The sequence below is a fragment of the Prosopis cineraria genome, unplaced genomic scaffold (assembly GCF_029017545.1).
Source record: "Prosopis cineraria cultivar Desert tree isolate PC_DT_omini unplaced genomic scaffold, ASM2901754v1 PC9, whole genome shotgun sequence".
Classification (NCBI taxonomy): Eukaryota; Viridiplantae; Streptophyta; class Magnoliopsida; order Fabales; family Fabaceae; genus Prosopis; species Prosopis cineraria.
Genome location: NW_026555340.1, coordinates 1,963,756 through 1,980,208, shown reverse-complemented (window position 1 = coordinate 1,980,208; position 16,453 = coordinate 1,963,756). Strand labels below are relative to the sequence as shown.

Below are 16,453 nucleotides of genomic sequence, written 5' to 3'. Positions count from 1 at the left end.
TCACAAATATACTCATTCCTTACTTGCACAAGTATTTGAACCCTATTTAGATTTCACATTTAATTCACATACAATTTAAGGTCCAAAATACACAATTTAGATCAAGAATTAAATAATGCAAGTGAGCAAGAAACATGCAATCTACGAGTTGGCATTATAAAAAAAAATTATATACATAAACTCTTAGATAAATAAGGCCTACAAATCTAGGATAGAAATCATAAGCCTCTAACTATTTCCTTCAGTCCTATCATGATGAGCTAGTTCCTGGAATATTAAAGAGACAAGAGTGAGTATAATAATTTAGTAACTAAGGTTAATCTAGCATATACAAATGCATGGTAATTAATCATAATAATGCAAATGGCATATTCAAATGAAATATATTCATTAAATCACTCAATTCATATAGTCACAAAATTAACAACCATGTGACATTAAATTATTTAGCATATAAGGATCACAACACTAACAACCATGTGACCTTCATAAAACATGAAAAACCACCAAAATAACAACTATGTGACCATATAATGATATGCATGATCATACTAACCTTATATCTTGCTGATATGTACGACATGAAACCGTTGGCTATTTAGTAGGATTCGTCCTCTAGTCATCGGACTATCCAAGCCTTCCACTTGTGACGACCTACTCGGCCAAGGCTCCTACACTCACTTGTAAGTCATGGTTTTCTCTAATACTAATAACCATGGGTTGTTGTACCCCTAATCTAGCCTCCTTATTAACTTATGGAGATTAGTTAGGTTTGAGTTTCTCAATAAACAAAACAGTCCCTCAAAGAACAAGTGGGATAATAAAATAAAGAGGCAAGCCATCAAGCTTCGAATAGTAGCCTTACCATATAGATTTCCAATAACTACTCATCTCCTTATAGGTGAAATCCTCGCCTCATATAATCATGCAATGAAATTATAGTTAACACATAATATATCAATTATTCATCAAGTTCTCTACATGGCAAACACATATCATACTCATTATTCTCATACTCTCCTACACTCCCATCACAATTTCATCACTTCTCAAATACATGTTTTCTTCAAATCATGCTTAAACAAAACATAAGAAATAATTCCACACAATCAAATTCTTTTTCACAACAAAACCATTAAATATTAATTCTATGCCACAATTTGCATTCTTTTATATATTCAAAAACATACTCATATTTTCTATTCAATTATAAATAGCTATAACTAATTAACAAACAAATGCACAAATTAAATTTTTTCCGGTTACCTGAAACCTTTGAAAGGCAAAGATTTTTCCTTCAATAAAAGTTCTTCACAAGCTATACCAAAACTTGGAACGGTGCACAAGATGATTGGTCTGCAATTAATCATATTAATAATCATTAATATCATCATAAACACTCTTTCAACTTCCATTAATCAACACTTTAGTTATCCAAAATTCCAATCTCTTCCACTTAAGCATAACTATTAAGTTTATTAACTCTCCTTATTTGGCTGCCATTAACTTAAATAATCACTAATATAATATCCAACAATCTAAAATCACACTTTGGTGGTATGGGATTCATCTAAAATGGATGATCTAAGCTTACAACTTTATAAAAACTTATAATTATGTGTACAATACTTAAACAACTCTCATTAGTCCTATTTAGACTAATGGGTTCGGACTTATAGCTTTAAATTTGAAAATCATCATCTCTCAACCTTAAATCTTAGTTCCAAAAATGTGTAGAAAGAAGAAGAGATAAAGAAGGCATACTTAGGTGAAAGCAAGCCCCAAATACTTTCAAAATGCCTAAAAATTGATGCTCTAGTAAAAAGATACTTACCTGGTCACCCCCCACTCTATTTCTAGTCTCACTCTTTGTCTTTTGAACTGATTTCATGTTGAAAAAAATGGTTCAAGAAATTATGTTGCAATGTAAATTGTTATGATGCAGCATAACGCACAGTGAGCTAAAAAGCCAATCTCTCTCTATAATTTGAGCTCGGATGACTCAATTCACTTTCGAATCTAATCTAAAGGCTAAAACTAAACCCAATAGTCATCTCTATCTATCCTCAAACCTAGTTATACTTAAATTTATATAATTATCCTTTATTAGATTAATAAATCATAGGAAAATTTTTAGGATGTTATACTAAGGCATGAATTTTGGTAGAGATTAAGCTTGGGTTTGAAGATTGGAAGAGATTTTGACTTCACATCTTGGTTCTTCTTCTCCATTCTCCTTCATTTCCTTTTGTTCAATGTTTGTGCTGATATATTTGTATTTTCTCATGGGTTTTATGAACATTTGTTCCTAAACCCTTGATTCTAGGATTAATTTGAACCATTGTATAGATTAAATACTCATTCCCCTTTGTATTTATGATTAATGATGTGATTATGTTGATTTTACTCGATACTTAATGTTTCTACTAGATTGGCCATTAGTTAAATTGTTGGGTTCACTTAATTAATATTTGAGAGAGCTATGTTTAGTGGAGAACTTGAGTTAAATTGTGTGAGAACTTGAAGTTTGCAAATTGAATGAATGGTTTTGTTAATGAAGTAAAGATACATTCATTAACCTGACAAAGTCACATAGGATTTGCAAGGAAAATTAGAATTTAATTAGTTGATTAAAAGATTAAGGGATTAATTAAACTAAACACCTACTTGGAGACTTGAGAAAGCACTTGTGAGTAATTTAGTATCCTTGACTAGCATAATTCATCATTAAAAGTAAAATATATTGGGGGCTAATTGAGTATTCTTGAAGTATAAAGGGGGATAAATAATCCTAAGCCTAATTAGTTTCAAAAAGTCTTGAATCATTCTCTTTATTTTATTTTCTAGTGATAATTTAATTTATGAAATCTTCACCTAATTATGTTTAGCTCAACTTGATTGAATTTGCTAAATCTTTTGCTTGACTATTGTTTTTAAACAAATTTCATGAGAATGATACTCTACTCACACTTTATTACTTGTTACGACCCGTATACTTGCGGAGCACAACATGTCAATTAAAAAACAGTTTTAGAGTTAAAAAATGAATTGATAGCAATGACTATAGACAGTTAATGATGAAGATTAATAATAAAAATTGGTCAAGATAATTATAATCTACAATAATCAAATGTAATGTATTTTAAAAATAAAAAAATAAAAAAATGAAATGAAAATAACTTAAAGTTGTTTCTATTTTTTGTTTTTAAAAACAAAAGATGAAAACAATTTTGAAAATAACTAAATAAAAAACACTTATCCAAACAAATTTTCAATTTTTTCTGTTTTTAAAAACCAAAAAAACAGTTTTAAAAATAGAAAACAAACGAATCGTAAAGTCTTCAGTATTTCGGTTGGCTTGGGTGACCATCCCATGTCCAAAGAATAGACTATAATCAAGACCAAAGAGGATGCATTCAAGGAAGAAGACGAAGCCTACGTGGAGGAAGAGACTAGCAAATGTGGGTTTGGTTTCCTCTCATCGTAAGGATGAGCATCATTATGTCAATCACAGGGATGAGCATTTAATTTAGATGGTCTAGATTTTAAATAATTTTATATATTATGATGTTCATTCCTGTAATGAAATATGAACAATTTAAATTTTAATTTAGATGGTCCATATTTAAAGTAGTGTTATATATTATATTTATTAAAACAAAAATTTATAAAAATTATAAAACAATTTTAATAAATTTTTTTATTTTTCATTTGATTTAGATTTAATTTAGAATGTCCAATTTAATATTAAAATTTTTATAATTGTTATATATTGACTATCCAGATGTACTCTACACAATCCAGATTTAATTTATTATTAATTTGAACTGTGCAGAGTACATTAGATAATTAATATACATCAATTATAATATTAAATTGAACCCTCAAAATTAAATCTAAACTATACTAAAAATAAAAAATTATTAAAACTATTTTATAATTTTTATAAATTTTTATTTAATTAAATATAATATATAATACTACTTTAAATCTAGGCCATAGATCTCATCATAGAGAGGAGCAGGGAAACCAATTCCATCCAATGTCGAAGCAAAGGAAGGTAATTAGGGGCAACGGGCTTGTGATTAGCTTGAAGTTAGGGAGGAGGCGACATTCTAACCTTGAAGATGGAGCGAGCGTTGGGAAGGAAGAGTACGTCGAAGGTATCTAAACAAATGGTTCCAGATAATAAAGAAGAAGTGCTGCTTTATCGTTTTAGATTTTTCTATTCTACAACTGTATGTGATCTTCCATGCAAAGTCATCTTTCAATGCAGTGACAAAGCTAGAACCCTATGTCAAAAGGTACAGATTAATTTTAAAAATAATAAATTTTTTAAACAGTAATTATATATTTTATAATTGTCCCCTACTCATTGTCAAATGCTATTAAAAATATTTTCTTCAATATAAGTCACTAATTTATGATATTATTTATATATAAAAATATAAATATAAAATCATTAAGCAGAAAATTAAAAAAAAAAAAAAATAAATAAGTATGTTCTTTTTTAAACATCATATTAAAGTTGTGAATTGGTGGATTTAAAATTAAGCTTAAGTTAAAACATTAAAAAAAAAGTAGATTTTAAGGTGTGTAAAATTTTAGAGCTGAAGAGAATAAAATATAAAAACTCTACACTACTTATTTATAATTTCTTCCAAATTGAGGGGACACCAAATTGAGGGGACATCAAGCATATGCAGCTCCACCACTGTTCCAAAGTGCGAATGAAAATCTTCAAAGGCCATTGATTCATGTGTTAAGCAATGGTGGTTTTCTAAATACTACGAGAGGTTATCTAATGACTCGATACTAAGTATCAACTCGCCGCAATCCCAATTGCCATCATCGAGCTCGTTTTCGTCTACATGGACTGAAAAAGTTTGGCCTCTCGTGGCTTGTTTCATTGTGTTTGCATTTTGTGTGTCATGTTTAGCAATTCCTTTTCATATGGACAATGAGGAGTTTCTTCTTTAATCTTTTTATGTTTTTTAATGAAGCTTGACCTTAATTTAAAAAGAAAAAAAGAAATGTTCCAAAAATTCATCACAACAGACAATACAAAATAAAATCTTTCACCACCAGAAGACAGACATCACTTCACACTATCACAATAAAAAAGGCTGAAACCAACAAAAGTACAAAAATTCCAACTCAAAGCAACGAAGTCAAAGAAATAAGTGTGCTTGAATATTAAAAAAAAAAGAAATGTAAAACTTCCCAATCTAATCGAAGTACACATTCAAAATACACCCGTTTAATGTTATTCTCAACTCCAAGTACAGTCTGCATCAACCTATATCAACCCATCACTAGTCCACAAATAAATAAGATCTCAAAGGTGATTTTAATGTAAGTGAGGAAAGAAGAGGGACCCAAACTTGAGATTCACTTCTGTGAGACCCATTTGACAAAGGTATTCATCTTGTTCTTTTTCTCTCTCCTCACTTCAGTTAAAATTCACTTCATACGAGCTATAGATTGTGCCACGTCACACCATATTAACTTAACCCCTAAAGTGGAAACAAGCTAAAACAGAAAGATGGCCAAAAAGGTGAAGAATGAGGACAAAACAGAAAAGGATGAAGTACTATCCATCTTGGAATGAATTGTCCATAATAAGAGAATCTTCAGTTACAATCATAGCCGTGTTTTAAACAGGGAAATGGTTAGGATCTTCTAGCATCAACAATCACATGTTAAATCTAACATCCCATTTGGTTATTAGGAAGGATAGAAATGGAATGGATTAAAAAAATCAAAATGAAAATGAGATAAATCACCCTTCTTCCTAATAAATATGATAAAACTCAATACTATATGCTATAAATATTAGAATCATCATACCCCCAAAAACCACATAAATCATGTCTTCCAACTGAATTAAATTATCTTTCCCTCTAAAGAATATGGTTCACCCATCTCCATCCACATTTTGATTATCTTATTTTTGCCTTCATTTTTTAATCAATTCCATTCTATTCATTTCTAACAACCAAAAGGAACCTAAGACTTAAGAGAATCTCCAAATTAAGGTCAAAATTGTAAAGTGAGTCAAACTGCTCTAGTCAAATAGGCATGACTCCTTTACCTCAAATTTCACCACAAACGAGGTCGGGACTCCAAATTCAAGCAGACACTTGGCTCAGCTTCAGTAATTGTGCAACTCTCCTCCTGTACAACAAAAGTGCAAATCCAGGAGTAATATGATTATGCCATCCTCAAAAGCTTCAATTACCACTATCCCCAACTTCAGTAAATACTTTGCTATTACTAAATCTCCTTATTTCTACTTGTCCTAACAACTAAAGCTGAGAGTGTAAACAGAGACTTCTTATCGCTTGACAGTAACCAGGAGGGGGAAAACAAGGAGGGGAAACTATTTAAACAGTAAGATGACCATGGCAACGTACAGCACCAAACAAACGAGGTAAACAATAACTGAAATGCTATAAGAACTCAGAATTCAAGATCAACTTAAATCGCAAGTATGCATATTTAGAGCTACACACAAGCAGATGCTATTAAAGGGGAAGAAAAGGAGAATCTGATATCCTTAAAAAAATTATTATAAATTAAAGAAAAAAGTACTGCAAACTACTGGGGTTCAGGCAACCCAACCAGTCTCATAATGGTATTGACATTGAACTTGAGCCACACTCCATTGCTGCTGAAGAGGAATTGTGTGATCATAATTAATACTCAGGGAGGGGTCAACAAAATGATGTCGAAGATCCAATCAGAAATCTAACTGTCAAAATTACTGTTGTTGGGCTTGCCGGGACTGAGCTCCACCGTAGCCACCACCATAGCCAACTTGCCCACTTTGTGGACCATTTCCCTGAGGAGTACCATAACTTCCGGGCGCTTGTGCTGGATCAGATCTCCATGCAGCATTTCCATATCCTGAATTTCCATTTACATCAGCATAGCCACTACCCATATAGCTGCCACCACTTCCTTGAAATTCATTCCCTCCAGGACCACTAGTGTTACTATTGGGAGCACTTCCAGAACGCCCTCCAACAGCTCCATATACACCTGGATTCCCATATGAAGTATCATTTCCACCATACCCGCCATACCCACCATATCCATAACCCTGATTACCATATCCGGCAGTTCCACCAGGGGACTGACCTGCAGATGCAGAACCAGGGCCACCACCAGTTGGAGCACCCCATGAAGCAGCATTTCCATAGCCCATAGAACCATAACCAGAGGGAGCTTGAGCAGACCATGAACTCCTTGGGCCACCTGGTGGGCCACCAGCATAAGCAGCATTAGGGACATTTGGACTCCCATAGGCTGCACCAGCAGGTCCACCATACCCAGTACCACCACCACCAAAACCTCCATACCCACCAAAACCCATGCCATTATTAGCAGGACCATAGCCATACCCAGCAGCAGTATATCCAGACGAACCATAAGGTGGGAATCCACCCCCAGTGCTTTGAGGTTGCACATACCTGCTAGAATCCATCCGACCATCATATGAATTTTGGTTACCACCCGAAGCGCCATACCCTTGATACCCAGCACTACTCATCATACGGCCACTTGCACCAGGATTGGCATCCTTGGGGAGTGCACGCTTCACTTCCACTTGCTTACCATTTAGATCATGAAATGGCTTGAGCAAAACCCTGTCAACTGCCTCTTCAGTATCAAAGGATATAAACCCAAATCCTCGTGGTCGACCAGTATTTTGGTCATACATGACTACAACATCAGTTACATGGCCATAAGCCTCAAAATACTGGCGAAATTTTTCTTCAGTCAAGGTGGGAGGCAATCCTCCGACAAAGATCTTTTTGGTCTTCAAATTTCCACCGTTTCCAGCATTCCTGGCAAAATTGGGATTTCCAGTTCTGGAAGTGGCAGAAATTTGTTGATCCTCTCTTGATAAAGCCTTCTTGGCATCTACCTGGAAAATATTATATAAAATAATATGGTTAATAAGGCCTATAATTGGTAGAGGAAAAAAGCATACAATTACAGGTTGACATCTGCAAGTCCACAAAGAGATGACAACTTTAACAAAATATTAAAAATAAGAAACAGATTACTTGCTGGGATCACCAAGCTGAGTGCTATTATCAATGTTTGAACAAATTCCAACTTCTACGCAAAAAAAAAAGAAGAAGAAGAAGAAGAAGAAGAAGATAAACCTGACAATACATCCCAAAACGTACAATGCTAATATTATCCTCAAAACATGCTTATGTTAATCCGTGCAAACAAGTAAACACAGTCAAAAGATAGGCATTCACACATGCTTTAGAAGGAAACAAATCATAATTTGGCAAAATCAACAAATATCCAAACCACCCCCTTGAAAAAAGAAAAAAGACTTCATGGAGAAAAAGTATAACTTTCAACAAGCTTCAACATTACACCATTATAATAGAGCCAAAATGGACAATAAGTATATTACTAAAATGAAAATTCAATAGTAACAACATAACATTATGCTAGATGACACCTGTAAATAGTAATCAAAATTAGCAGATATGTTTCTCCAGCCAAAAGTATAAAACACAAACACATGCCTCGTAACCACCTCCCTCAATCATAAAATGCAAATTTACAGTGTCAATCAAAATAAACTGTGTCAAGCAGTCAAAAAGGTTCAGGCTCACCTCAGTGTCTTAAACACTGAGCACTGAGGTATGATTTGAAAGAAGCCTAGAGCGCCACTCAGACCATGAGGCAATATTTTAGCATTACTCAAGGTGAGCCCCTGAAACGCTTTAGTAATGAATGCTTTAAAGGAAAGATGGTAGGGCGCTGAACTGGTAGTGAAAATAAAGAGGCAAGCAACTCTAAAATGAGAGAAATAGAGCAAGAATCTCACACTACCAATCTCTTAATAGCCAAAATAAAAGGAGAATCTCCAAGTACGATAAACTGGAATGTTATTACTCAAATATGACTAGCCTTTGAGACTGCTAGTCAATTTATAATGCTGAACATAGAGGAAAATAATAAATAAATATCAGAAAATATTCCAAGTATCTCTCAACTAACCTAATAACTGAAAAGAATGTTGAGAACCATATCTAACATTCTAGAGGACAACCAACAGAAAATAGTTAAAATAAAATTAATCCAAATCATCAACATCCCTAAAAATCTGCATAACAGCATCCACTTCTGTTATCTTCCTCCCTTTTCATCTCTGATAGGTGATTAGTGGTTGGTTATGTTGACTTGGCCTTTACCATTACTCCAACAACAAGCATTATCCCATTAGGTGGGATCAGCTACATAGATTACACAACACCATACTATCCTATCATCATCTAAGCTTTTAAGAATATTGTTAACTAAGATATCTTGTTCAACAACTTGTATGTGTTCTCTTTAGTCTTCCTCTACTCTCTTTACAGGACTCAAGATTATCCGTTCTACTCTCCTCACCGACGCAACGTATACCATTATCCCCACCATGAATAGACTCAACCTCAAGGCAGAAGTTGGGAAATTGCAGTGCAAACATATCATAATCCCCCTAACTCGATTCTTCCTCCAATCTGGACTCCCATTTAACCAACAGCTCCAAATGAGGTCCCTTCAAGCAATGAGACAGCACTGTTTTAGGCTCCAAAACAAGCTCAAAATCTCCTGAAAGTGGCAATTCTGCTGGTGGATCAAGAGGAAGTTGTGCATGAGCAGGTCACAACAACAAGACATGGAAAACCAGATGGATTTTAGCTGTTGAAGGTAGATCTGACTCATAAGCCACTGGTCCCACCTTTCTTATGACCTTGTAGGGCCCAAAGAAACATGGAAAAAGATCAATCAAGGATTTCACATCAGATTTCATTTGGGGCCAATAAACAGTACCTGACAACTGCTTTAAAGTCTTCAAGAAGCCCTTATGACCAACAGAAGATGCAACATGAGCCTCTTTCAACAACTTGCAGTGGAGAGAGGAGCTCTGAGGAATCACTAGGCAACCATTAAAGTAGAGCTTCTGCTCAACCAGACTATAACTGGGCCTAGACCTGGAATTTTCCATCCAGGCAGCAACAATAGGAGTGGTAAAAGCATCGGTGGTCAATGCCTCTTGCAATTCTAGAAAATCAAACAGCAAAAGTATCACCAGATTAAGAAAATCAGCATGTTGTGACCTCATAGACGATGCATTAGCCCCAACATTCTCTTTACCAGCATTGTACACAACAGAAAAAATCAAACAGGAGGAGCTTAAGAATGAGGTTCTATTGAGTTATTAGTTAAAACTCACTGCCCCAAGAGATTCTTCAGGCCATTATGGTCAGTCCTCACAGCAAAAGGGCCTCCCTAACAAGTAATGTCACCGCTTTCGGAGCAGCAAGACTAACGCCAAAAGCTCTCAATCATTGGCAAATTGAAACTTGTTGGAAAATGAGAGTCCTTTGCTATAAAAAGCAATAGGATGATCCTGTTCCAATCTGCATAAGAATAGCCCTGGCACCCTCCATTAAAGCATCACACCCTACAACAGATTCTAAGTTGAAATTATGAAGCCGTAAAACCAGGATAATAATAAGATAAAACTTAAGCTTTTCAAAAGCTTTTTGGGCTCCCGAAGACTAGCAGAAGGCATTCTTCTTGGTAAGTTCAACAAGAGGATAAGCAATAATACCATAATTTTTAACAAACCTTTAGTAATGGCTGAAAAACCACGAAGCTTGGTCACATTAGTTGGTATAGGCCACTCACTCACTATGCTTATCATCTCAAAATTGGTTTCAACTCCCTATGCTAAGACTCTATGCCCCAAAAAGGTCACTCGAGTCTGCCCAAACAAGCACTTTTAAAATTGGCATAATATGATTGTTGTTGCAAGGTTCTAATACCAATCAAAGATGTTCTTCATGCTGCTTTGAAGTGGGATTGTAGACGAGAACGTTGTCAAAGAAGATGAGTACAAATTTTTCACAAGGCCAAAAGAGATCATTCATTACCACTTGAAAGGTGGCCAGTCCATTTGCAAAACTGAATGGCATTACAACAAATTCTTAGAGACACTGTGAGTTTTGAATGCCATTTTGTGAATATCAGCTAGTAACACTTGAATTTGGTAATAACCAGAGCAAAAGTCAATCTTAAAAACATAGGTGGCTCTATATGATTCATCAAGAAGCTCTCAATGTTGGGAATCGGGTATTTAATCAAGGCTGTGATCTGATTCAAAGCCCTATAATCCACACAGAATTGCCAAAAGTCATCCTTTTCCTTTACCAACAAAACTGGACTCACAAAGGGACCCGAACTTGGCTATACAAAACCTCTCTGCAATAAATCATCAACTTATCATTCAATCTCTCTCTCTCTCTCTCTCTGGGAAAATAAGGGTAGTAGTAGGATCACAGGTTAGGAGGTTGAGAACCTTATAGGAGAGGCATAGCATGGTAGTTGTCTCTAAATGGCAGAAAAGAAACTAAATCATCATTAAATAATCAACTTGTCATTCAATCTCATTCTTTTGAAAATAAGGGTAGCAATAGGGTCACAGGTTAGGAGGTTGAGCACCTTGTAGAAGAGGAATAGCATGGTAGTTGTCTTTGAATGGTAGAAAAGCAACTAGTTGAATCAAATTCAATGCAGCTAGCTGATGAGCACATCTAATTCCTTCCCTATAGACATGATTAAACTCCACTAGCCAATCATAGTTTAGAAAACCCTTTAATCTCATAGATGTTAAGTAACAACCCTCAATAATCTGATTATGTTGTAGTGCTTTAATGATTCCAAGCACATCACTTTCCACTTGAACCTTTTTAAACCCCATGCCCCTAACAAATCTGCAAGCCATGAAGAACACCTCTTGCCTCTACTGTTTTCACGTCACTCATACCTAGCTTGATAGAAAATCCTTTTACCCATTCTCCACATTCACCATGTATTACGCCTCTACTCTCGTTAAGCCCTCTTTATTCATGGTTCAATCAGTATTAACTTTGCACCATCCTTCCCTAGGCACCATCCACTTTATCATTCTGATTTCCTTCAATTTGTCACTGAATACCAACATCCATTCTTTGGTTGTAGCTTTATAGAATAAACTTTGGTTCCCAGCATTACTAGGAACCTCAAAAACATGGTCATGTATATGATATTTCTCCATCTCTAGATATACCAGCACGCCATGCTAAAAACTTCCCTCCAATTAGGTATGCCCTCAATTCTCTTTCTTCTTTTGATGTTCTTAAATAACCATTCATTCCAATTATCTCAAAAGAAATCAGATCTATTCTCAATAGGCACAAGGTTTCTACAAAAGCAAGTAGCATATAGGCAACCTCTTAATGCATGCAAATGATCCTCCTGTCCCCTATAACACACCCTGCACTAGTCACTGCCTCCATTCCATCTACTAGCATGTGTTTTGGTTAATAATCTCCTATTAAACAACAACCAAATAAAGACTCTTATATGCTCAAATACTTTTAATTTCAAAATAATTCTACATTCTCCCCTAACTTGCAGCTTATCTTCCCCTTTTAGCCATTTATAGGTACTTGCCATAGTAAAGGGTCCCTCATTACTTAACTTCCACCTAACCACATCCTCATCACTTTTATGAACAAGAGGTAGCATGGTGGTAATTCTCTATACCATCTACTCAGGAAGTAATTCTTCCATTAACTATGTAGTCCATCCTCGTTCACTATTAACCAGATCACTAACCATTAGATCATCCTCCAAAGGAGAGGAGGACTTAAACTGTTTATAAGGTGAATCATCTTGACCCAACCAATTGCCAAACCACACCCTTGTGCTCCTACCATTTTCACTTCTTTCCCCACATCCCCTTGAATCTTATTGCACATTATAGTTATATCTCTCCACAGCCTTGAACCTTCCTTCTTGGCAACAGGACTAGCAAACTTTATATGTTCTCTTCTATACTTCCTCGATTGCTACTTCCATGTCGTCCAGGCCCTCCAAAGCTTCCAAGATGGGCTATTTGTTCTCGTCAATCTCTATAAGCAAGGAGGAACAAGTTTTGCAACAATGCATGATCTAAACTCTGAATAACTTGCCACAACAAAAGCAACACCCTTTCTCCCTTCACCTTTGAATTTCAAAATAAGTGGGAGAGATTCCAGCCAACATCACAAGTGATTTTGTGAGTGCGGAAGATGTTGGAGCTATGTTAATGTGATACGAAGAGGAAGACGTGATTGAAGTCCCTTTAAGGTCACGTGCATCTTTGGGCTGATATGAAGAAGGTAGCGACATGCATGGGGCTTGGGAGTAAATACTAGGCTTAGGTTCATGAACCTGCAACTTAGACTCATATTCTAGAGCTATGCTTACAGCTTTATACACTGTGTCTATCATATGAATTCACACATCAGCCTTCAACTCAACCTTGAGCCCGTCGAGAAAGACACTAAGAGGCTATGTTCTAGCCAATTGTGAACTCATGCAACACACTTTGCAAATTTATGACAATACTCTTGAACTAGTCCAATTTTCTTGATGGTGCAACTGCAAAGGTGTTCATTCGGATTTTGATATTCAAGAGGACCATAATGCTCTTGCAAGGCTCTAACTAGCTTGTCCCAGTTGAGTAAGGTAGACTCTAAATTTATTCATGAACATAAATCCAAAGCATCTCCTTCTAAATAGAAGGAAGCAACATCAACCTTCAAATCTTCTTACGTTTGATAATACAAAAAAAAAATCTACTTTTAAAATCCAAACTTGAGGATCACCACCATTGAATTTAGGAAATTCAATGTTGGTGTGTGGTGGTCAAGGCCCTCTTCTATATCCCATCTACATATCATAATCTTCTTCGATGTCATAATCACAAGAAGACTACTGTTGATATGACCCTCCCAACTTTTTGCCATTGTCCATGTGAGTAATATTTGACATTTCAAGTGTAGCAACCTTAGCTGTCAAAACATCAAGCATTTCAAGTTTTTAAGCTAGGGAAGCCAATGAATTGAAGGAAGTTTCAAGCGGGTTCTTTGGAGGTTCAAAAGGTGGAGGGTTGCTAGAGGAGCCGGCAACTGTAGGGTTGTTGGAGGAGTTGGCAGGTGGAGGATTGTTTGAGGTGTTGGTAGGATTTCCAAGATGCATGTCCACCATCTTGAACAAGCTTCTAATACCAAATTGGTAGGGCCCTAAACTAACAGTAAAAATAAAGAGGCAAGCAACTCTAAAGAGAGAGAATAGAGCAAGAATCTCACACTATTAATCTCTTAATAGCAAAAATACTAGGAGAATCTTCACATATGATAAATTGGAATTTTATTACCCAAATATGACTACTCTTTGAGACTGCTAGTCAATTTATAATGCTGAAGATGGAGGAAAATAATTAATAAATATCAGAAAATATTCCAAATATCTCTCAATTAACCTAATAACTAAAAAGAATGTTAAGAACCAAATCTAACAACCACGAGGTCCTTTTATTCAGCAAATAGCAGAAAATAATTAAAATAAGATTAATTCAAATCATCAGCATCCCTAAAAATCCGCATAACAGCATCTGCTTCTGTTGTCTTCCTCCTTTTTTGTCTCTCCTAGGCGACTAGCGGTTGGTTATCCTGACTTAGCCTCTTATGAAAGGAATTCCAGCCAAATGTTTTAAACTAGTTACAAAATTAAATACCAAACTGCAAGTCTGCTAGTGATTCAATCAGTGAATTTGATGATTAATATGACTCATGCCTCAGATTATCATGTTTGATTAGCCAATTTATCACTTAAATGTCATTTGAAATGAACAATTTTTTAATATAGCATACTTTTAGCCTTTTTTCCATTTTAATATCCTGCTTCACCAGCATGTGCCACCTTAACGCCTGTTGCCCAAACCATTTGAGGGGTCTAGAGCCTTAAGAGCACTTTTCATCTTTGACTACCTTGCACGGCCTAATTTATCTAGCAACTAGGAAGCCTTTCTTCACCCACAACAGACAAAAATGGCATTACTGTTTCATAATGATTTCAGAAAATGTTCAGGCCCATTTCATTATGATTTAACAGACATCCATACGAAAAATAATAGATCAATTAATAACTAATAAGTGAATATTATCAATCCAGAGAAGATATAACTGAAATATCAGAAAAGACCAAGCACATAGAGTATAAGAAAAATGCATTAAACTCAATACCAAACCAGGAAGTGATTACAACCCAAAATAAAGTTATGATTCAACAAACAAATCAGTTATAACAAAAATTGCAGTTAGAAAGCAGCTAGTACCATGAAAAATTTCTCCGCAGAGGAAAAGAGAGGAATCAAAATCAAGCAAACAATAAACAACACAATGAGCGGAAGCAAGAAGACCAGACGACTTCAGCTATAGAGAGGGGTACAGGAAAATGAAATAAACAAAAACAATAACACTAAATAAGATAAAGTTGAAGCCCACTCACCGTTCTCCCATCAATAACGTGCTTGTCTTCAAGAACCCTATCAAGAATGGAAGGATCTGCGAACACCACGAACCCAAATCCTCTAGGCTTCCCAGTATTCTTCTCCCTCATAACTGACGCGTGAATGACATCGCCATAGTCGCTGAAATGCTCCTTCAGCTTATCCTCCGATGTCTCCCATGATATTCCACCGATGAAAAGCTTCCCTTGATCCGAATCCATTTCCGGGTTTCCCAAACTACCTTTTTATACTCTTCTTCTATCTACTACGTTCTACTATTGAGAATTTTGCTTGTGGGATTTGTGGGTTCAGTAACGAGAAGAGTGAGAGCAAGAGCGAAAGCAAGGGTTTGTGTGGCAGACTAGGTAGACAGAGAAAGAGAGAGAAGCAAAGAGCAAGGGTGCGAGCATATTCGAACAAGAGTGCGGGCGTCCTCGCTCTCGTTGGTCAAGGGCTGATGTGCACAAATGCAAAAACAAAACCACCAATGATATTCCACCTATAAAAAAATTTTAAAAAAATCAAAAAATTAATTATAATTAAAATAAAATAATAGCATCTCCTTTTTTTTATATTAATTATCTCTATTTTATTTTTAAAACCTATATAAATTTTTTTACTATAAATAATTATCAAACATTTCTTTACTTTTAAAATTTTATTTTCGTTCATCCAATCATTATTAAATTATATATCTTAAATTAAAATATTTTTTATACATAACTACATCTAAAAATCATTCAAATAACTCAAAAAAATTAATACATTTATTTTTTGACTTTTTTATTTATATTTTAAATTTTTTTACATAAATGAATTTACGGTTAAAAAGCATTTTACTCTTCAACTATTTTTTCAAGAGTATATAATATCTTAAATTTTTACATAATGTAATTTTTTTCTTTCAACATTTTAAAATGGTGCATTGAGTTCCCTATCATTAAAAAATTAGTTTTGACCATTGATAAAAAAATTACAAAAATATATCTAAAAATTATAAAAAAAAAGACCCAAAAATTGCAAATAATGACTGTATAACATTTAGAA

General features: G+C 34.9%; 1 protein-coding gene across 1 annotated transcript; it reads right to left on the bottom strand.

Annotated features, from left to right (window-relative positions):
• Positions 1 to 6,434: 6,434 nt before the first annotated feature.
• LOC129320366 (heterogeneous nuclear ribonucleoprotein 1-like) lies at positions 6,435 to 15,847 on the bottom strand. The gene is made up of 2 exons (XM_054965787.1): positions 15,406 to 15,847; positions 6,435 to 7,933 (listed from the first exon to the last, which is right to left on the bottom strand). Exons 1-2 carry the CDS (start codon positions 15,625 to 15,627, stop codon positions 6,764 to 6,766), a joined length of 1,392 nt encoding a protein of 463 aa, XP_054821762.1. The 5' UTR covers positions 15,628 to 15,847; the 3' UTR covers positions 6,435 to 6,763.
• Between the last annotated feature and the right edge of the window lie 606 nt (positions 15,848 to 16,453).